Source organism: Seriola dumerili, unplaced genomic scaffold (genome assembly GCF_002260705.1).
Source record: "Seriola dumerili isolate Sdu_G_001 unplaced genomic scaffold, Sdu_1.0 BDQW01000192.1, whole genome shotgun sequence".
Taxonomy (NCBI): Eukaryota; Metazoa; Chordata; class Actinopteri; order Carangiformes; family Carangidae; genus Seriola; species Seriola dumerili.
Window position 1 is genome coordinate 52445 of NW_019174447.1, and position 21880 is coordinate 74324.

At 37.8% G+C, this 21880-nt stretch overlaps 1 protein-coding gene across 2 annotated transcripts; it reads right to left on the minus strand.

Annotated features, from left to right (window-relative positions):
- Positions 1–581: 581 nt before the first annotated feature.
- Positions 582–20528, minus strand: LOC111227940 (coatomer subunit zeta-1-like). Of its 2 annotated transcripts, XM_022753690.1 has the most exons (9): positions 20454–20528; positions 13846–13914; positions 12053–12137; positions 10897–10988; positions 9532–9587; positions 7741–7818; positions 6873–6924; positions 5881–5919; positions 582–1340 (listed from the first exon to the last, which is right to left on the minus strand). In XM_022753690.1, the coding sequence occupies exons 1-9, from the start codon at positions 20469–20471 to the stop codon at positions 1293–1295; spliced, it is 537 nt and encodes a 178-aa protein (XP_022609411.1). In that variant the 5' UTR covers positions 20472–20528; the 3' UTR covers positions 582–1292. The 2 variants fall into 2 exon arrangements, with proteins under 2 accessions (XP_022609411.1, XP_022609410.1); XM_022753689.1 differs by lacking the exons at positions 582–1340; positions 5881–5919 and adding an exon at positions 6525–6633.
- Positions 20529–21880: the final 1352 nt, after the last annotated feature.

Below are 21880 nucleotides of genomic sequence, written 5' to 3' on the forward strand. Positions count from 1 at the left end.
AACAAATTATACTTTTGAGATTGTGACTCAGTTTTTTCACAGTTTTCCAGTACACTTCACGTTTTGCGTAATATTTAATTAAAAACAAACAAACATAAAAATAAATAAAAGAAGAGTCTTTGATACAAGGACAAATATACAGTTTTATTATCAGTCTCACCAATGGTGGACAGAGAAAATGACAGCTTGTTTCAATACCATCCAATGTAAACAAAATAATTAGTTTGTCTTTGGCTTTCTTTCTCTTCTTTTTTTTTTTTTTACAAGTAAAATATTTAATATTTATTAACTCACAAAATACCAATAAAATAGACATTATTCTTTGTAATTCTGGCCACAAAATCCTGCAGAACATTTAATATTCTTTAAGGTCCCTTTCATTATAAAATCAATTGTATGTACAAATATTAATTTACCTTCATGAGGGCATTTTTAATAAAAGTCCTGACAGTGCAACAGTAACATATTGCCTCTTTCACACACTGCTAATATTTGTTTTTTGTCATAAAGTATCATTACATTCATTTACAGTCTTTAAATAAGCTTTACAAAACACATTAATGTCATTAAAGGAGCCTACAAACAGAACAACAGCAACTTTATTAAACTGAGCAGTTCAGTGCACAAATGAGTTTCTTATTTCCCAGATTATCCTCGTTGATTTAAATGTTTAAGTAAAATATATTTTACAAATTGTAACAATTTACAGGACACAGCCGTGTGTATTTTTTGTAAATGTTGGCAACTTTGTTGTTCCAAAATACTTTGGAAATGTAACATTTTGTGGAAAAATAAAACTTCAGGTAACGTGTATAAAACTGTAATTTCCAAATTTCCAAATACAAAACAGCTAAAATAAATCCTGTTTTGAGTGAATAAGCCTGGAAGATCCTGCTCCGCCAAAATATAAAGCAATAAAACACTGGTCACTACTATTTTAGTGTTTGATAACCGTCCAGTTTCATAAAGAAGTACAGGCGGACTCTTGAGTCTTTACTTTTCATTTCTGAGACACTTTTGAATAAAGCGCCTGGTGTCATTTGGCCTGTTGACATCTCTAGTATGGACTAAAATCACTCTCGAACCAGCTAAATTAATCACGTCACACACAATGTAACAAAATGCCATTGCACAGAGAAACAAAACCCTATTTCTGATTGATTCATTGCTATATAAAGCAGGACACTGTCCACCTCACTTGTAATAATCTTCCCTTTAGTCTGTTACTATAAAAAATAGCTTTGGGACTAGAAATATTCTTTCTTGAGAATCCTAAATTTGTCTGGTCTGCGTCATTTCAGTATGGACCATTTGATCTGCTCCTTGGCCGACTGCAGAACCTGGAAACACAAAGAGAGAAAAAATATAAACTTTGTAATATGATATAGCAAAACAGTAAAATACATAAGAACATTATAGAAATGCATAAAACCCAATAAAAAGTATATATAATATAGTAAAATATAAACTGTTGAAGCATTTCCTGAGGAAAATGTGTGTGATTATGTGTGTTTATGCTGATTGGCAACATTTTTAGTTGAATTATCAGATAAAAACTGATGTGATCTTAATGTATTAACGTAGATGCAATAGGCGTGAATGGTTCTTTAAATCAATTCACCATTATGCATAAACTGTACATGTAAATGTCTTTTGTATCATTATATTATAATGAGTTTATTCATAGGTGACCAATATTTGAATTTTGTCCTGCAGGTGATGTATAATAATTATGTGTAATACAATGGGACTGTCAGGTTTTAATGTAATATATAATTTATAATAACTCATTAAATGTACTTATTTCCATAATGAACTCATGTACAATTAATTACAGTAATAAAACCTAATTTGTGGTTTTAAATCATTTAATGCTCAAATCAAGTGAAAGAAAAAATGATATACTGCTACGTGTTTGTTTACTTGCTGTTGTTTTTCCTGCCATTTTCTTGCAGAAGATAAAACATATGTTTGGAGTCAGTGCAGTGATTTCTGTGAGGTAAACCCAGAGTAGGGCAGACTTGTAAAGTATTGCAGTACCATGGTTCAACCACTAGATGTCAGAGCAAGACTATGCTCAATGCCATCATGTTGGAGGAGCTCAACATATACAGTATATGAAGTGTAACATTTTCCACCTGTTGTTACATTACAAACAAAGAAAATGTTTTGATTCCATCACACAATAAATTGATAAAATTATACAATATATCAATTACCTAAAACACAGCTTATATGCTGTAATAAATTATTATTTAAATGCAGCCAGTTTACAACAACAGAGTGTTATTATTATTACTTTATTATTATTACTGCAATACTGGAATCAATTAACTTTACTATTAAGGGTGAATTCTCTGTCAGCAGTCAACTTAGTGTATTTGTATTTATATGAAATGTATATGAAACTGACAGTTACAATAAACATGGACCATACAGAGATATAATGTACTGAAATTTACATTTCGTAGACAATTTTCAGTACTGTCCAGTGACACCTTTGTGTATTGACCAACATTATAATAATATAATGATTACATTTAATTATATTTCATTTACAATTGCAGGAAGGAATACATTTTGTTTGTAAGAGTGTATTAGGGTTAGGGTAAACTTTTAACAGAGAGACAGATAGACGGATAGACAGATAAATAAATAGATAGATAGATAGATAGATAGATAGATAGATAGATAGATAGATAGATAGATAGATAGATAGATAGATAGATAGATAGATAGATACTTTATTTATCTGCTAGGGTAAATTCAGTTTAAAATAACAGCTAGCTAGTCTTAAATTCTTCACAAGTTTCAATAAAGTTTGATCTCATTTTTGGGTAGTTCTCAATCCTTCAATTTAAACCCAGACTTCATTTCAGCTGTAAGGTTGTTGTTCCTCAGTCTGACAGCAGGGGGCACTTGGAGCTCAGTTAATATTCACTGCAGGATGGAATCCTGGGAAATGCAGTCACATAAGGCCTACACTTAATGTGCTGCTCTTGGCTGATTAGTGCCTTTAATTTTATAACAGAGTTATACAGAGTTGTAGTTTTCAGTATTGCTCGTTAGTTTTGGGGACTAGTTTGTTAATCTGATTTTTACAGTACAAACTGTCCAGCATGCAGAACCCTCCATTTAACTCTGTGAGCTTCATATGTAATTTGAAAGTAAACTATTGCTGTCTTGAGAACACAGAGAAGGATAGTTCTACTCCACAACACTTCAACCTGAAATATTGTACTATCTGCACTATCTGACAGCTATAAAGTTACATTACTTTAGATTTAGATTACATACAAAGATACAAAACATATGAAATATGATGCACTGGTAAAATTAAGCACTAAAATGAACTCCAACTACAACAGTACAATGATACATTAATGTTAAAATTCAATATTCTATTATATTCAAATAATATTCAAAATCCAATATATATAGTACTCATAATGCATATATATAGTACTCATAATGCAGAAGAATGGCCCCTGTGATACTATATATATATATATATATATATATAGTGATACTATATATGTATATATATATATATATATATATATATAAGTTATAGTATCACAGGGGCCATTCTTTACTTTTACTTTTGATACTTTAGGTACATTTTCCCAATAAATACTTGGGATAAAAATGATATTTTCAGTGGAGGACTTGTAATAGAATATTAAAGGTAAATATTAACTAAAATATGTGAATACTTTCTCCACCACTAATCAAAAAACATCACTGTAGTGCTGCAGTTGCCAATCATTAACGCCTGCCTCTGCACCCTGTTGTGTTCACTTCATATTTGCAGTTATGTGTGCTAGTTTGTGTAAGGGAACAATTTGTTCCTCTGTACTGTCTGTGGCCCGAGAGCAGGCACCACCTTAAAGACTAAAGAAGGCAAGAAAAAAACTCACCATGAAAGACTGCAACCTTGCTCTGCTAAATGTGTGCTGATACATATCTGTGGCTATTTTTAGGTGGTTATAAGGTCAACCCTCTGCCTATAGGTGAGTATACAGCAGAAAAGTGCATATACAAAACATTTCACATCTGAGACTCTAGCATTATGACATAATATGATACAATAGAATTGATAGACTGCATTGGCCATGTGTGGTGTTTATTCTATAGGTTTAGTTTCTCAACTTTTCACAACCTCCTCTCAAGCTTGGGGTCCTGACCTGCTAACCCATTGTAAATACCATAATACCCTGTACAGTACAGTACAGAAAGGGTTGCTGCATATAGGCGAATACTTTCTATGATTTTTAGCTCTTATTTGTAGTTTTGTGTCATTAGATATAGATACATATTAGATATGGAAGAAATGCAGTTCTGAAGAAATTACCCCCGCAAAAAAAAAAAAAAAACAGTCCAGCTACAGCAGACTGAGATTTGTCGTACAGTGTAGGGTTGCAGTGAAGTTAGTACAGACTTACGTTAGAGGTGAGGGCCAGTTTCTCTGTTATGTGCTGTGAAGGTTAAAGCAACAGATAGAAAAGCTTAGAGCATGAGTACACACACACACACACACACACACACACAACACACACACACACACACACACACACACACACACACACACACACACACACACACACACAGGCCCATGCACATGTTCATTCCTGCACACAAGCAGGAAGACATCAGCAGCAGCAGCTAAGAAAGACATCAGAAAAACATTCAGGTAAATAAATGCACAAGGCAGAAGAGGTCAGAGTGGTCAGTGAAGCAGGTTTGTATCTGTCCAGTACTTAAGAAAGCTACTGTGCTTTAGAGGATGTTAATCCAACAACAATCTGTTTGTTGACCCGTCAATCCCATTCATTCACAGTTGAGCCTCTTAGTGCTGTACGGTGCTTTGGAAATGAAGCCAGGCTAGCTGCTACCTGAACATGCATGGTCAGCTAGAGCGTTAGCATGCAGCCTTGTGAATTAGCAAACAGGTGTTAAACTGCTACTAATTATTCTGCTATACAGTTAGTGTGTTTCTGTAACTCATTAGGATGTGTGAGAGATAGAAATTAAGTATTAATGTTAATAACAGTATAGAAATGAGGTAAACATGCAGCTACAGTGTGAGTATAGGTGTGTATCTGCTACAGGATTTATGTGTAGGTGTTGGCATGCAACCCGCCCATTTTATTCATTCCATTTCTGCTTTTGTCTCTGAACTTCTGGTCTACTTTACCAGCAACAGCAAACGCAGGTCTTGATTCTTGATTCTGAGTTCCTCATGAATGCTGAGGTCATTTTGCCCGACACTAGCACATTGTATTAAAAGACGATCTGTTCAAATGGCCCCAAGTTAGCAGTCTTGGTGCTTATGAGACAAGTGATAATCAGACCTTTATAGTGATGGTGTGGATACAAAGCAGTCAACTCAACAGTTCACTAATTGGTGACTTGTGCAGCTGAGTCTTGATTTCCAAATCCAAATGTAATTTTTCAAGTTGGTACCTTTAACTGACCGTCTCATTTGTGGTGTGCCACAAGGCTAGGTTTCAGTCCTTTACTTATTTCTGTTAAAATACTTCCTCTTGGGGGCATTATTTTCAAATGTGATATTTATTTAATAATGGCAGTCTTCTCATTAATGTTTTAAGAGCTGGATGTCATGCATGTGGTATCCAAAGGTTCTCAAGCTGCTTGGACCACTTGGAGCAATATTAATTTTTAGCCTTTATTTATTCTATTTAATGACTGTATATAATGCATGCATTATATAAATATTATATAACTGCAATCAATAAAAAATAAAGTGTGCCAAAAGTGAAGGGGTCTGAATACTATCTGAAGCTACTGTAAATGTATGTGTGTGCAATTCTGTAAATGTCATTCACTTGTGTGTGTGTGTGTGTGTGTGTGTGTTACCTGGGCCACACTTTGTTCAGATAATGGGTTCTCATCCGCCTGTAAGACACAATAACATCATTGAGTATGCAAGACAAAAATGCTAAAGCGATGCAAAACACACACACACACACACACACACACACACACACACACACACATACACACACACATATGCAGAGCAGTGCAAACACCATCAGATTTGTAGCAAAACACCAGTACATACTGTGAATCACTTATAAGCGTGTTTGTTAACAGCTCAACCAATCACAACTCGTATTAGAATTTAAACCATGCTAGTGGTTCTAGGGTCGACACTGTCAGTTTGTTTGTTCAGAGACTCAAATATCTCAACAACTGTTACATATATTTCCTTTAAATTTCATCATTCGTGGTCCCCAGAGGATAAAACCCAATGACTCTGTTGTCCCCCTGACTTTCCCTCTAGCACCACCAGGTGGTTAAAGTTTTAGCAGCAGCCAGCCCAGTTCTTTACACTCTGTTAGTTACGTTCTCTCACCATGCATTTACCTCATCTGTCTCACCCGTCCCTCCTTGGTCCCTCCACTGTCTCTACCACACTCATTCATTCATTCATTCATTCATTCATTCACTCTTTCGCTCTACCTCGTCTCTGACTCGCTCTCTCTCTCTCTTTCTCTCTCTCACCCTCTGTCTGTCTGTCTACAGCAGCTGGCTCTTGTCTGTCTGTCCCTCTAGGTTACCAGTGATGTAATCAAACAGGACGAAGCCATAGGCTGGCTCTGACATTAGCTGACACCGATCAGATGAAGAGACACAAGGAGAAGGAGAGAGAGAAAGGTAAAGCAGGTAAGAGGAGGCAGGAAGCCATTGAGAAAAGCTGTGGGAAGCTACAATATGAGTCTTAATGTAAATGTAGACAGTTTGAACAGGCCACACAGCTGATCTGATGCTTTAGAACATAATACAATTTTTTGTTTTTTTTATTTGATTTTGCAATGACTGAAGTAAATAAATGATAGTCGTCTTACCCTGTAGCTGACCTTCTGTAGGACCTGCTGTGGGTCACTCTCCAGAATCACCCTGGCAACAGGATTAGGCAACCAATCAGAGTACAGCACAAGCAGGATAAGGGTTATTTTATAGACCAAACCAGCGGTTCCCCAACCTATTCCAACTCATGGTCCACTTGAAAATGTTGGTGGCCCACATCTGATCCCGTGACAATACAGAGGCCAAATAATACATTCTTATAGCACTTTTTATTTCAATAATAACGACTGAACATTCAGAACTGAACTGGAAGCAGTTGAAAGTTGTTTGATGATGATTCACCGTTTGTCTCCTGACTCTTGATTCTTCCTGTTACTAACCAGCTACCAAATTTGGAACTCCAGTTGTTGCCACGGATGTAATCTTTTAGCGCACAATCAGACTGAGATAGCTAACAAGTATAAGAAGCGGAAAGTTACTTCACAGTAACAGGCCTTAATACAAGAAAAAAAACAATGAAAGACGTTTTTCAACATTTTTAATGTTTTCAGACATGTTTAATCATTTCATTTTAAAACATTTAAAACGTTATTATAGTTTTTTTTTTTTCTTTTCTTACATAATTACATCTTTTCACCAAAATGTACTGTTTTGCAAATGATTTGTCGGCCCACTTGTAATACCTTCACGGTCCACAGGTTGGGAACAACTGGACTAAGCAATTCATAAAAAAATTATTAACACATGCCCGATGCTGGAAATACTTCCAAGTTAAAGCCGTAGCTTATATGTTGGCTCGTTTGAACACAGTAAATTGTGTATGTGTTGCAGTTGATATTATAAATAAAAATTGCACATATTGTTCTATACATCTAATCAGCTGTAAACATTATTTTTTTCTCTTACCCTCCATCAATGATTTCATCCACTACCAGGAACACTCCTTCCATATTATCCAGTAAACACCTCCGCTCCACATTTTTCCTGCAAAAAAAACCCCCAAACAAAGCACAACACAACAATTAATCACCTCCGGCCCATAAACCTCTCAGTCCTATCGTTACATTTTCACAGCTAGTTTATTATTCTTCAAAAAATTGCAGTTTCACATGTGTTTATGTTTACTTAAAAGAGCAGTTTTGAGATTTTGGGCAATGTGGATATTCACTCTGCTGAGTTGAGAAGATTGACGATCTCATCATGTCTGAGCTATAGTATAGACCTGGAGTTAGGAGTTAGCCTAGCTTAGCATAAAGACGAGAAATAGGGGGAAACAACCAGCCTGGCTAATTCCTAAGTTCAAAGATATGCTTACACCTTTAAGAATCACTGGTCAACAACTTGTATTCATTTGTTTTAAGGATATAAAAATGACAATGAGTCTGTGGATGGTTGTCTAGTTCTCAGAGGACAATAGTTTATCCTGCCACTTCTGTGCAATGTCTCTGCTGGCAACCTCACCATGATGACAAGCAGTGACTAGAGGTCACCAAGGAACCCCTCCAGCACGGAGCTTCCCATAAAACCACAAATCATCGTTCCTAAATTTCTTTGCATGTGTTACTCTAAATAAATGCTAATGGTGAACGTCCCCTATGTGAACTAATTCATTTTAATCAGTATGAACTTTGCGCTAGCTCTTGTGAAGTGTGAACTTACACAGCACACACCAATCGTCCAATCAAAAAAAAGTCATGACTGAAGGTACTCATATCTGTAACATTTGCCGAGGAGACACAAAATCAACAAAAGACAACAACAAAATCACCTGGAGTCACATTTCTCCTGTGTTGGTAGAAGCTACTGCCTGCCCAGACCAATCTGCCCACTGTCTTCAGTGGTCACAAACCAATATCAATCCTCCAATCAAACGTCAATCAAACACCCCACATGTCAAAGTAATGGAGCATTACTGGGATGAGTAACTGTAATGTAATTACTGAATTTCAAATTGTAATCCCTCAAATAACTAGTTACTGAGAAAAAAAAAAAATCAGAGATTAGATTAGATTAGATTCAAATTTCAGGTCTAATTTTCAGGACACGACATGATGTGTTTCCTAAGGGTTTTTAAAGAATACTTTGTGGTAACTCACGGGCAAACGTTTAATATTCCAGTTTAAAATAAAATGAGGAGACTGTTCAGCAGCTTCCCTGAATTTATTCTGTCACACTAACATCTGGACATTTCCATACCGCACAAGGCAACTTAGAACAGTCTGTAATCTTTCATACTGAATAATAATATAATCTCTCAGTGTCTCTATCGCTCACACTCTGCATTACTACTGCATCGGTTTCCATGGCAACCACATCAGCCGCTGTTTGGCCGTTAATGTTGCAGTCAACAGCGAGGGATCCTGGTGTTGAATTTTACATCAGTTTCAACATGGAGACTCATTATCTCTCTGAGAGGCTCCGGTAGAGGAGCGTTAGTGTGGAGGAGTGTGTGGATTACCATTAGCACTGATGGTGCTGAGGCTGAACGACAAAAGCTCTAACATCACAATGACGTGCGTGCATGGAGGGGTACTGTTTCTGTTTCAGTGCTATTCATTTAAAAGCATTGTTCCTGTCTGTCTTGTTTTTTTTTTCCTTTTTCCTGTATTTTTAGATGCATCATATCATTAATGTATTATTTAATTCATTCATGCTTTCACCCATGTAACTTTTTTAAGGTTTGGTGAGTGAACGTACCTGAGGATCTGACTGAGGGAGTCAAATAGGCAGTTCAGTACCGACATGAGCATCAGCTAGAGAGAGAAAAAAATAAAACAAAAAAACACATATGAAATACCTACAGTAAAAATTCTACATGTACATATATTTAAAACATTTTATTAAAAGTTTATTGTAGTTTGTAAAGAATGTCCATATTACTCTATAACAACAGGTTAGTACACATAGAGAGAGATTAGAATTAAAGAGAAACTCCGGGGCAGTTCTCCTGGGGGAAGAACCAGCAGCTCTTCTGGCAGCTAAATATGTCTCTGTTGTTTATCAAACTGTATAACTGTTTTCTATTTGATTGAATTATATGGAAATCAAACAATGGACTGCATTAGTATATGGCACATATTTAATAATGAATGTGTTTTAATCATCTGTAAACTGCTTTGGCAACAACATGTTTTTGCTCATGCCAGTAAACCTATTTCACTGCATCTTTGTATAATAAAATTCTGTGGATCTGTGCTCATTAGCATATTTGAATTTCTGATGAAACCAGAGCAGAAAATGAAGCTATACAACATTATCCTGCTGAATAAACTCAGACGAGCTTCCTGTTGTCTTCTGCCTACTGCTTACTGGGCTTACTGGGAGCTGTACTGGAAATCCTGCTGCTCTGCGCCTCCTCTCTGAGGTCTGCAGAGTTACTGCTGCTAGATGCACAACTATTTGAGGCAATTTGGATTTTCTATATTTTCACTACTTTTCTCTGAGCTTTTCAGCCAGATCATTTTTTATTTTTTATTTTTTACTGAGTCATTCATATAAAACGAGTCATCAACAGTCGACTGCTTCTTCAGTCTTTAAACCGTGATAAAGATATAAACACATCAACGGTAAGCGTGTGGGCGGAGCTGTGCAACCAAACAGAACGTAGTTAGCTGGAGAGGAGGAGGAGGCAGACATGAGGGAGATGGTGGACACATAGAACCAGAGTGGGCTGCACAGTCTGCACCTCCCTACACTGTGATCAGTGGTCTGTGATCATAACTGCACAAAAAGAACAATCACACTTAATGGATGGTGAAAAGGCAACAGGATGAACAGATGAAAGACGCACAAGGCCTAACATCTGCCATCACCATATTTTCATGTGTATATCATTAACAGGATATCAATATTTAACTTTTTAATATCATGGTTGTCATCAATACCAGTGTACACCTGGACACCCCTACTCTCCTCCTTGCCAAAGGTTTACTGAGCAAACCTCTGACAGCTCTAGAGGGCGCTACTCTGTAGATGAATATGAAATACGACCTCCCTGCAAGATGTGAGAGAGTGGATGGAAAAAAACACACTGTTTTGTCAGGGGAGATAAATTCAACTTACCTCGTTCTCCTGAGCGCTTCCCACCACATAGAAGAAGAGGTCTATACTGCCCTTATAGACGATAGTCATCCCCTCCAGGAAAGCTATCTCATCTGGAGAGAGAGGGGGAGAGGGCCAGGTTAGGGATGAAAGGTAAAGTCAGTGTCATACATTCAACATTCCGCATTATTGGAGGGTCCATGTACATCCGTGTACCCACCAATTTGTTATGTTAGCTCACTAAATTACAAGGGTATCAACTGGGCACGAGCTGGAAGAACACAAAGACAACCGAGTGTGTTGTGATTCATGGAGGGAAATTTCACAGATTTTGGGAAAAGAGTATACATGAAGTATCTATGCATGTGCAGACTACGTAAACGACGATCTGCTGCACATGTATGCAACGCATCCTCCAAGTGGAGTATACATGAAAAACTTCTTGTCTGTGTGTGCCTGCAGTGGGTATGACCGAGGACGAAGACAGACAAACTTCTGTTTTATTAAAGATATAAGTGAGAAGAAAGAAAAGTGAAAATGAGATGAAAGAAAAGAAGTTTTAGAGTAATGAAGGAGAAGGAGGGACACAGGGATGGGTGCTAGAAACAGGGAGTGAAGAAATGCATTAAGTAACAGAAAAGCAGGACAAAGGGAGAATGAGGTGGGAGGGGGGGGGGGTCTAGCATGACAAGTGCAGAAGAAAGAGGAGAAAAGGAGGAATGAAGGAGGAGTTCTGGACAAAGGGAGGAATACACTGAGTGGGTGATAAAGAGGCCGGGGGTAGGGGCTCAGGTGACAGCTGTGTGACTCTCCCACTTCCCCTGAAAATGAAACTTATTCTGCAGCACCACAAAAAACATCAGAGGGTGTTCGGTTTCTCCGAGCAGCCTAATCAATGCACTTTTGGTTTAAAAGTTACATTGATAAAAGTTGTAAAGTTATGACAGAAAAGTCACTATTTCTATGGATTTTAAAGAGTCACACCAACACCCCCATCATGAACATTAAGGGTTCGGCTCTTTGGTGGAAAACAGGCTCATGTGAAAACTGCTTCAGGCTAGTATCATGTACAAGATAGTTGAATGTGTAACAGACGACATTGGAGATGTGTGTGAGTGCAAGTGTTAAGTACAATACACAGGGAAAGAATAAGAGAGCCACATGGAGTGGAGCTTACTGTCTGCTTTGTGTGTCTTGTTGAAAACGTTCCTCTCAAAATTCTTCTGCTCCTTCATGGAGGGGTAAAGCTCAGGGTCGTAGTACTGAAACGGAAACATTCATGAAAGAGTGACTTAACTGCTCGTTTCATTCCCTTTGGGGCTGTTTCTATTAAACATGTCAGAACAGATGACGCTGTGAGGAGGTGTGAATAAGTATCGTCTAAATGTGCTAGGAGACCATACCAGTGGTTTTTATAGTTTTAGCCCATTAAAGTTTAAGATTTTCATAAAATGAAACCCTGCTTTTATACTATTCATGGTCATTTTATCAGTAATACCCACTCAGTGTATTCACATTCAGTAATTACCTCTCTATTGTATTTATCAGATTTCATTGTTAGTTGAGGAGTCTAGCATTCCCACACTGGATTCAACTTGCCTTCACATGCACAAGGGATTCACATGAGCCGATGCAGTGTGTAATCCAATGTTACTGTTTGTAATTTGATCTAACTGATATCAGCCTCACTGTTTACTGTTCACTCTCCCGCAGCCAGATCAGAGCTGTGTTAGAAGAGAAAAGTTGTATAAAGTCTTGTGTGCCTCCAGAAGGAACTAGGTGCAGTCTGATAAATTGCCTCCAGTGACGTCCCTTGAGTCAGCATCAGTTGAGGCCAAGCTGCAACCTCCAAGCACACTAACCTGCAGTTCCTCTAATGACCACTAGATTCTGTCTCTAACAGTGAGTCAATCCCCATAAACTGGATTAGTTTGGATTTAGGGGCGGAGTCTGGCACTGCCAAGATGGCGACGGTAGGACAGCTCACTCTGAGCTTCAAAACCACTCTTCAGAAACCTGATGGTGAGGTCACGGAGGATACATCCATCTTTATTTACGTCTATGGTTAAGATTGAAGAAAAACTGTGGGGTGGAGTTACCAGGCCTCTGTGGCCTGCTCCTCTTCTCTGCTTGAGGTTACAGGCTCCAGACTAAATTAGCCACTACTACCACAGTACACCCTTGTTGCCAGCAGAACTATCGATGGTCACATTGCACTGGGGTAATGTGCTGTAAGTGTCAGGTTTTGACAAGGGGAAAAAAAAGCATGGAATAAAGACAATATTTTTGTTTCTGCTGCTTTTTTTAGACTGTCCATCATGAATGACAGCGTGACAGGAGTCCACTCTTTTAGGTTACTGCTAATACTAACCCCACATTTCGTACTGCTGCTGCTTCATATTAAAAGAATTCAACTGTTGAAACACAGGATGGCTTTTATTGTGAAGGAGTCACAGACAACTCATATTTTGTTACCTTTGGTTGCTGTTTTGTTTTGTTTCCCCTGTTGATAGGGATTTTACATTACACATTTGAAATCCCTGTGGGAAAAAACCATTGAAGTTTGACAAGGGAATCCACATATTGAGCATTTTGGGGTTTTAGGTAGATAAACAAATGCAAATAAATGGAACAATGTGTTCACTGTGATGGACTACATAACACAAATGTCAGTACTTTAATTTTCACAATGAAAGGAAACTTGTGTTTTGTATCTAAATATGGAAAAATACTCAACAGGTTTTACATGAGAGCTGAGAACCATTACTGAATGTAATCAGTCTAAATGTTGTTAATACTGGCACATTAATTTACAATGGCAAAGAAACACCAATGTCATAGATGCTAAAAGTAAATAAACACCTTCTAACCAATCAAAATCCAGAATTTTAATTGGCCATGGTATAAGAGGTAATTAACAGTTAATGAGCTATAGCATGTTAGATCACCTTTATAGTGCTTGAACCTTACCTTTGACAGAAGTCTGTTGCCATCATTATCAAGGATGAAAACAGCTTTCACTGTGTAGAGGGAAGGTTCCTGCAACAATAAGCAGAAAGAACATCTTAAATATTTCAGCTTTGCTGAGTCACCTCAGAGAGACATCTAGGACATAATGCTAGAGCTCCAGTCAGCCATTCCTCCCTCACCTGACCACTGTGTTGTATCAACCTTTATTATCCAGATAAATCCTGATTTTCCAGCAACACCCTGTTTGCATTCACATTAAAACACACAAGGTGACCAGCCCAACCAGTTTCTACACTAAACACCAGGCTGCATTCACCGTTTCTTCCATATTCACATGCTTCAGTTCTGGTTTTTCATTTATCATTTCCAGATGTGGAAATGACTGAAGATATTTTCCATTCTCCTGCACACACTTCACTTATCCTTCCTTCCATTCATCTGTCCGATCTGCGAAGAGTTTTCAGACCCGGGACAAAGTTCTGTTATGCACTGACTAGCATAGATTCACAGTCAGAGTGTATCACAGAACTTAGACCAGGAGCTTACAGCATCCATTGTCCAATATTTCCTTGGTATACAGTAAAATGCTACCTGCTGCCAGAGGAAATGGATCAACACAAGCATTAGGATTCATCCTATGGAAAACTTTCATTGCAATCCATCCAATATTTTTCAAGACATTTTGTTGTGGACCGCTTGGTGACTATGAAGTCTCTCAGGAGCATTTGTTTAATGGTCAGAATCCACTATTGATGAAACTCCTTTTACTGACTAGTCTGTCAGTTGTCTTCAGACTGGAGTGTTGCTGATGTATCAGGAGTCTGATACACCTATAATTACTTTAGTCAAAGCTGTCATGTATAATAAATGTACAGATCTTGTTGGTTGTCATTCCTGCTGGCAGACCAGCTGTGCACAGTGATGAAGACCTACATTTGGCTGCATATTTGTAAATCCATCACACACAAGTTCTACAAACACTAACTAGTAGTAACTTACTTCCATGACAACAGGGCAAACTGGATCTGGTGATGAAGCTCATGATATTGAAATCACCAGAAAAGCTGCTAAATGGACCATTTGGTGAGATCATTTTGTCAACAACTAGTTAGTTTTAGTCATTTACTGAATCAGGTTGTACCATAAAAACTTGTGTTGTTAGGAAACATATGTAGCACTGTCCAATTAAAAGCCACCAACAATGTGAACAGAAAGTTTTAGCAGGTCAAGTTTCAGAGTTAGTAGTATAAATGTAGTTTAGAATATGAGGGAAAATATCCAACCAAGCTACCAACCTTTTTTTTGGCAATTTGGTTAAGATAATACCATAACATTTTGTAATTTGAAATATTTTGTATTATTATGTGAAATATACTGTATGTTAATGGTACTTCACCAAAACTAACATTTCAGGCAGATGTGTGTTTCCGTTGGTTAATTAAAGGTGCCCTGGAGTTTTTGAGCACTAGTGGTGCTGCGTGTTTTTACATAAGTCCCTGGTTTGTTTGTATCGTGGAAGCACATGACTGCTAACATTTAATATAAGTGATGTAATACACAGTGCTTCACACTTTTTCTTCTGATCCACAGTTGATAGTGGCAATGCGCTAACGAAAGCAGTGACGAAGACCGCAAGCTAGCAAACATGGATGTGAACAATGAATTTAAAATTGGCTTTGCAGAAGTTCGATGAGGAAATCAGGCCTCATCAATGCACACAAGGGATTTTGGTGAGAAAGACTGAATGCACATTTGTTTGCTTACAAGAAAACGCTACAAAGCACCTTTACTATTTACACTTGTCCTAGTTAGAGGTGGAGCCTGCATACTGTAACTTTTCAACTACAACATCATTAAAGATATTTTACTTTCTACTCTAAATGGCACCGTAATGTAAATGTAAGAGGAAATGGCTTATTTGACTCTGGATCAACATGACAGCTTAAAATCTAACAATTGTCTGGTTTAAACATAATGACAGATTTTCTGTAATATGTGTGTTTAGAAGTAGGTCATGGATTCAGACGAAACCAGAGACCAATTTAAATGTCTGGAGACTGTTCCACTAACTAAAAAAGTAACATAAAAGATTGCAGCCTCCTGCAGCTTAGACTTGGCTGTTTTTCTAAACTGCTATTTGCATTTATTTTTAAATTTTTACCACATTATGGACATGATATACAAACAGGACATTCTAGGCTTTAAGCAGATGCTATAAATACAATTTTCTCTAACAGTGACCTGACCTCTATAAGGTATATTACATGATGCAAAAAAAGAGACCTTTGTTTTGCTTCCATCATGCTTTGCTACACAGAACCAGATCATTAACAGCTGTATTTAATGGAACCTATTTTAATGGATTTACTAGAGAAAACCCTTAATTTCCAAAATTAGCAGGTTTTCAGATTTCTTCAAAACAAATGAAAGTCTATATTTGGCTTGGAAGCAGCAAGGAACACAACCAGAGGATTCATTATTCTTCCAGAGTGAATGTAGCAAAGGAAAACATCTTGAAGGAGTAGTTTGACATTTTGGAACAAAGGCACTGATGAATTTAGTAACACAGAGATAGAGCCAGGCTAACTGCTTCCCCCTGTGTTCAGTCTTTCTGCTAAGCTAAGCTAAGCTAACTAGCTGCTAGGCAAATATGAGAGTTGTGTCATTCTCCTAACTCCATGCATGAAAGTGAATAAGTGTATTTTCCAAAATGTCACACTAATGCTTTAAATTTGGTAAACACTAACTACTACTAAACTACACTAACCTAACCTAACCTAACCTTACCTAATACATAATACATATACAATACATAATACAATGTTTTATTGGACAGTTTAACAATAGTGCTGCCTCTGTGGCTTTTATATGTACAATGATATCGCTACATTTCAATAAAAATAAACATATATGAATGAAAATGAACAGAGACAGTGTGGACTATATTAAATTTCACTTTATTTTTTAACATACATTATAGATTGGATAACAAGTGTATCCTTTATTACACACACAGTCAATTAGATTTTTCTACCTAAAAAAGTATATGGACATTTTGAATAAAGATTATTTTGTCAAAGTGTGTAAACTCCAGTGTTGAAGATGAGCTGAGCTGTGGAGTCCAAACTCTTAAGGATGAGACGACTATGCTTACGGACATCTACAGCTGAGCTGGACTCTATTAAACACACTTTTTTGGTGGGAAAAAAGTTGACAGTGAGTGTAGTAAAGGATGCAATTGTTATCCAATCTGTGATACATGTTAGAAAATAAAACATAAATGGTCATTGAGAACCAGACATGGAGTAAATTTCCAGATGCACATTATTTCAAAATCTAGGTTAGGTTAGGTTAGGTAACACGCCTGATGGACAAGTAAAAGTATCTGTAATGCCCATCACTCCCCTCAGCGTCCCAGAGCACTTAATGTTAATGTTTGTGTTTTTATCTCTTGAATGTATGTATTCATATTTGGAGCAGTTTTGTGTTTGAAGTCTGTTTCCTGTGAAAAACGAGCAGTCAGGTCTTTAGCTTACTATGACCCATAGTTACTTTTTGTTGTTCAGCAACATCTAGTGGTCATAGTAATTATGACAGGAGCAAAGGGAAAAGTGTGTTGACGACAAAGTTAGGACGAGGTTGTGGTGGCTGGATGAATATGAAACAGGAGATCGGTGTTCGACTCCCATGTGAAACCAGTAGTTTATATTGTTTCTATTATCCATGACCGTTCGTTGTTATTATTGTAACCATGACAACAAAGATCGTCTGATTTTGAGGAAGTACTTATTTTTACGCAAATCATGATTTTTTCTTAACCCTAACCAAGTAGTTTTTGTGGCTAAACCTAACAAAGCCATTACCGTTATTATAGTAACCACGGCAACATTCGGTACACCACTCGCGGTACAGTCACGCGTTTATTATGGTAACCATGCCACCAAAGGCGCGCTATTTCAGGAGACACTCCCATGGGTCGTATCAGAGGGTTGCTCCTGCCGCCAGTAGGGGCGCTATAATAGGAAACACTCCTCTGGGTTGTAAACGGGGGTAGGAACAAACGACCGACATGCTGGTATGGATTGGAGGACTTGTTGGGTGGAAAGGTTTTGTGCTAGACGATCTATGAACACACTGATCTGCTTCCTTTTCTTTCAATTTTACTGAGTTTTTATTTATGACCACCATTAGTAACATCACAGTTTTATCTTGGACTTGGAAGCTACAAATACATAACATAAAGCTTCTTACAAACTGGGAGTCGAGTTTGTCTTTTCCTTATGAAATCTCCTTCAAGTTTCAATGACCTCATAATGGTTTCCGTCCAGGTCAAGAAAAAGTGGTCAGGAAAGTACCTGCCTGGGCATTTGCCGGGTAGGTAGGGTCTAACAAAAGGTGCTCCAGAGTTGCACTATGGGAAATGTATGATCATGTGTTTTTTTAGGTTTTCTCATAGGAGCTCAGGATATCTCAGTCTCTGCTGCTTTAAACATTTGACAATTCTTTGTCAAATCGGTTCCTTGAGTGTGAGTGGAGAACCAGGTGTTTTACTTGTAATGGAGAAGCGCCACACTGCAGTATCACTATAAGGAAAAGATCCAAATACCTGAAACACAGAACTGAGTGCCAACACAAAGTGATCAAACACTATCGCTACATATACACATACTTATGCTAAATTATACCTGTAGACAGAGACGCAGACAGAGAAAGGGAAAGACGGTGGGGGTGAGAGAGGGAGGGAGGACAAAGACAGAGGCAGGCAGACAGAGAGAGAGAGTAGTAAAGGAAGAAGAGAAAAAGGAAGAAGGAATCTAAGAAGATACATGTGACAGAACAAGCAAAATACTGAATATTCAAATGAATTAACCTACTTCAGTAAAAGTAAAATTCAAACACTCAAAATTACACTTTAGTAAATGAAACATTTATGTATAAGGAGCCCAATGAAATTAAAGAATCAAAAGTAAAAGTACTCATTATGCAGACTGGCTCCTTTAAAGGTGTTGATGACTAGATCCTTATTTTTCATATACATAACATGTAACCAGCATTTTAATTAATTGTAACAACTTTGTAGGTTTAGGTTGATCATATGTTTCATGTGTAAAGTGTTGGAAGAAGAGGTACATTTACTCAAGTACCATACTGAAGTACAATTTGAAGGTACTGGTACTTTAATTTGTTTGTATATTGGAATTTGTATTTCATTTAATTCTACTTTATACTTCCACTCTACTACATTCCAGAGGGGAATGAACTTTTTACTTAACTAAATTTATTTTTCAGCTTATTATCATGTGGAATTTTCATTCAAACCAGTATGAAGCACTGTTAACAGAATAATCCTGCAACAGAAAATAAAGTATGTAAAATCAATTCCTCTCAACCACCTATAAATGCTGCTCACATGTGGATGCATCAGTGTTGACGACCTAATTTTTACCTTTGACAGATTAAGTTCATTTTCTGATAATACTGTGCTTTTTAATGCAGAGCAATTACTTGTAATAAAGTATTTTTATACCGAGGTAGTGTAACTTTTACTTAAGTAAATGAATAGTTCCTGCACCACTGATTGCACTGAAGTAAAAGAGTTTCCCACTGAAATGTTGTGAAGTACAAGTAAAGTAGCCTACATCAAAAACGTATTTAGGTGCAGTATTAGAGTAAATGTAATTTTACAGTTACTTTACAACACTGAGAAACTGTGAAAAAGAAAGAATGAAACAGAAACATTTGAACAGGAAACTGACAGATATGAGAAAAGAAAGAGGTTAAAGAGTGAGGGGGTGAGAGACAGACTGGATAAATGGTGCGCGAGGCAAATGAAAAGGAGAGAGAGAGAGAGAGAGAGAGAGAGAGAGAGAGAGAGAGAACAGTGGACGTGGCACGTACTCTGCTCTACACGTCAACCGATCTGTGCACATATGGTCCACACAAGCAGACATTTAAACACCCAGAGCTGCTTTAACTACAACCACACACTCCCACACTGCTTCTCTTCATGTGTCATATCAACAGGATCGCGTCTCTACAAGTGATCCCTGCAGGAACTGAAGCTTTGCTTTACCTACTGTCCTGTTGAGCTCTGCACTGGACTGTGTGAGGATAAGTGGATAACAGCTGTGGCTCAACCAGCTCCATTGTAATGGAGTTAACTTAACACCCTAATAAGTTGTCGCATTGTAACCAGCACTGACCATCTGCACTATTTTTACACTGACAGACAGAGAAAAGTGTTGGCATTTAAACGCTCTGGCTGCTGCTGCATGTGAGACAGTGATCAGATCGGGCCTGGGCGTCTACAGTCAAATAATATGACGGCCACAGTCAGGATCACACTCACATGAACGCATCAGAGGAGAAATAAAACCTGTTTATGTTTAATGAACAGGCTGCAGCCGAACCCCCCTCCCTCCCCTCCCCTCCCTTCATTTTCTCCAGTATTGCCCACCACCGAAACTGCCATAATGCAACAAATGTCCCGCACGTTTAGAAAAACACACACACAAAAAAATACTACATTAACTGTCGACATTACAACCCTCTACCTAGCAACCAAAGGTGTCGCTTCCCGTGCTGGGTGAAACGGTGGAGAGGCTCACCAGAGACGTGGAGTCCATCGCTGCCGCCGTGCTCGCTCGGTGTGTTGACGTGGACAGCTCTGAGCTGTCACACCGAGATCACTGCTTTTTTTTTTTTTAACAGAGCCGCGCTCCCGCGCCAACAGCAGCCAACCGGAGAGAACCACAGGAGTCGGTAGCCGAGCGCGCCCCCGATAGTCTTCGAGCTCTTTGGCCTTTCATAATAAAAGTCACTGCTCCGTCAGAGCCTATGTTTGTATTGAATTGTACATTTGTATTGTATTTACTGTTGGATATGTTTATGATGTTAAAGTGATATTCCGCATTTTTCATATATTCAACTAATCCCTTAATTTTTTTTATTAGCCTATTATCAAACAGATCAGTGAGCCATCACTGCATTGAGTGAAATTTCTTTCCATTACAATGAACATGGAATGAACATTGAATTCAATCTATCTGTTCAAACCTGCTGTAGGCTACAGAGACTGTCCATAGTCCTCTGTATGAGCAGCTTATTACGACCCAAAGCTCCGTTTTATTGTTACACGCCCTCTAGCGGCCATAGTGATTATGAGAGGAGCAAAGGAGGAAGTCAGGTGACGAACTATACAGATGAAGACCACAAAGTCTGCATTAGGAAGAGGTTGGGATGGATGGATGGGTTGACAAAAAACGGTTGATTTCTTGTCTGAAACTGTTCCACAACTTTGTCATTGTAACCATGACAACAAAGGTCCTATAACCTTAAGGGAGTACGCACTCAAACCCAAACCACAATCTTTTTCACAAATTAACGTGCCAGGTTGTTGGCTGTAAATGTTCACTGGAAATAGTCCCCAACAAATGCACTCATTTCTCATGTTTGCTGAAAAAACTACAGTGTCCAGCTTTTTAGGAAATTACTGAACATTTGTTTTCTAAATGAGACTATTGAAAGACTCACATCCTCAGAAGGAACCAGTTGACTTGGGGCTGACTGTCAGAATAGGATCATGGGAGAGATCGACTGACATATTGTCGGTTGCTGTCTTTTCATGGAATTAGTTGACAGCGAGCCAGCTAATCTTAAATTAAATAATAAATAAAAGAGAGGCATATCGGTGTTGATGTGCTTAGACTCCAAGGACATGGCATGTATAGTATGCAGCTTGGGTTTTGTTAAGGTTTACCCAAGTGCTTGAACTTCAGCATCCTGCAGTGCATGCATTTGCACCTTTTGGTGGCATCAGCCATATACAAAAAATATTCATTTGAGGGCACAAATGACTCATTCCTATCACATAACACTCATGTGAACCCATGAACTCATGTTTGTGCAGGAAACAAAGTCACCCAGTCAGTGCACATGGATGTTCAGGCAAGAGAAAAACAGAGCTGTTTTATTTATTTACTATTATTATTATTATTATTATTATTATTATTATTATTGTTTTTATCTTTATTTT

What these genes read in the sequence shown, in the direction of transcription:
- LOC111227940 (XM_022753689.1), bottom strand. An exon ending in GCAACAGACTTCTGTCAAAG is followed by an intron (nt 12,138 to 13,845) that starts GTAAGGTTCAAG and finishes TTTCCGTTTCAG; the next exon opens with TACTACGACCCTGAGCTTTA. An exon ending in TACAGAAGGTCAGCTACAGG is followed by an intron (nt 6,634 to 6,872) that starts GTAAGACGACTA and finishes GATCGGTGTCAG; the next exon opens with CTAATGTCAGAGCCAGCCTA.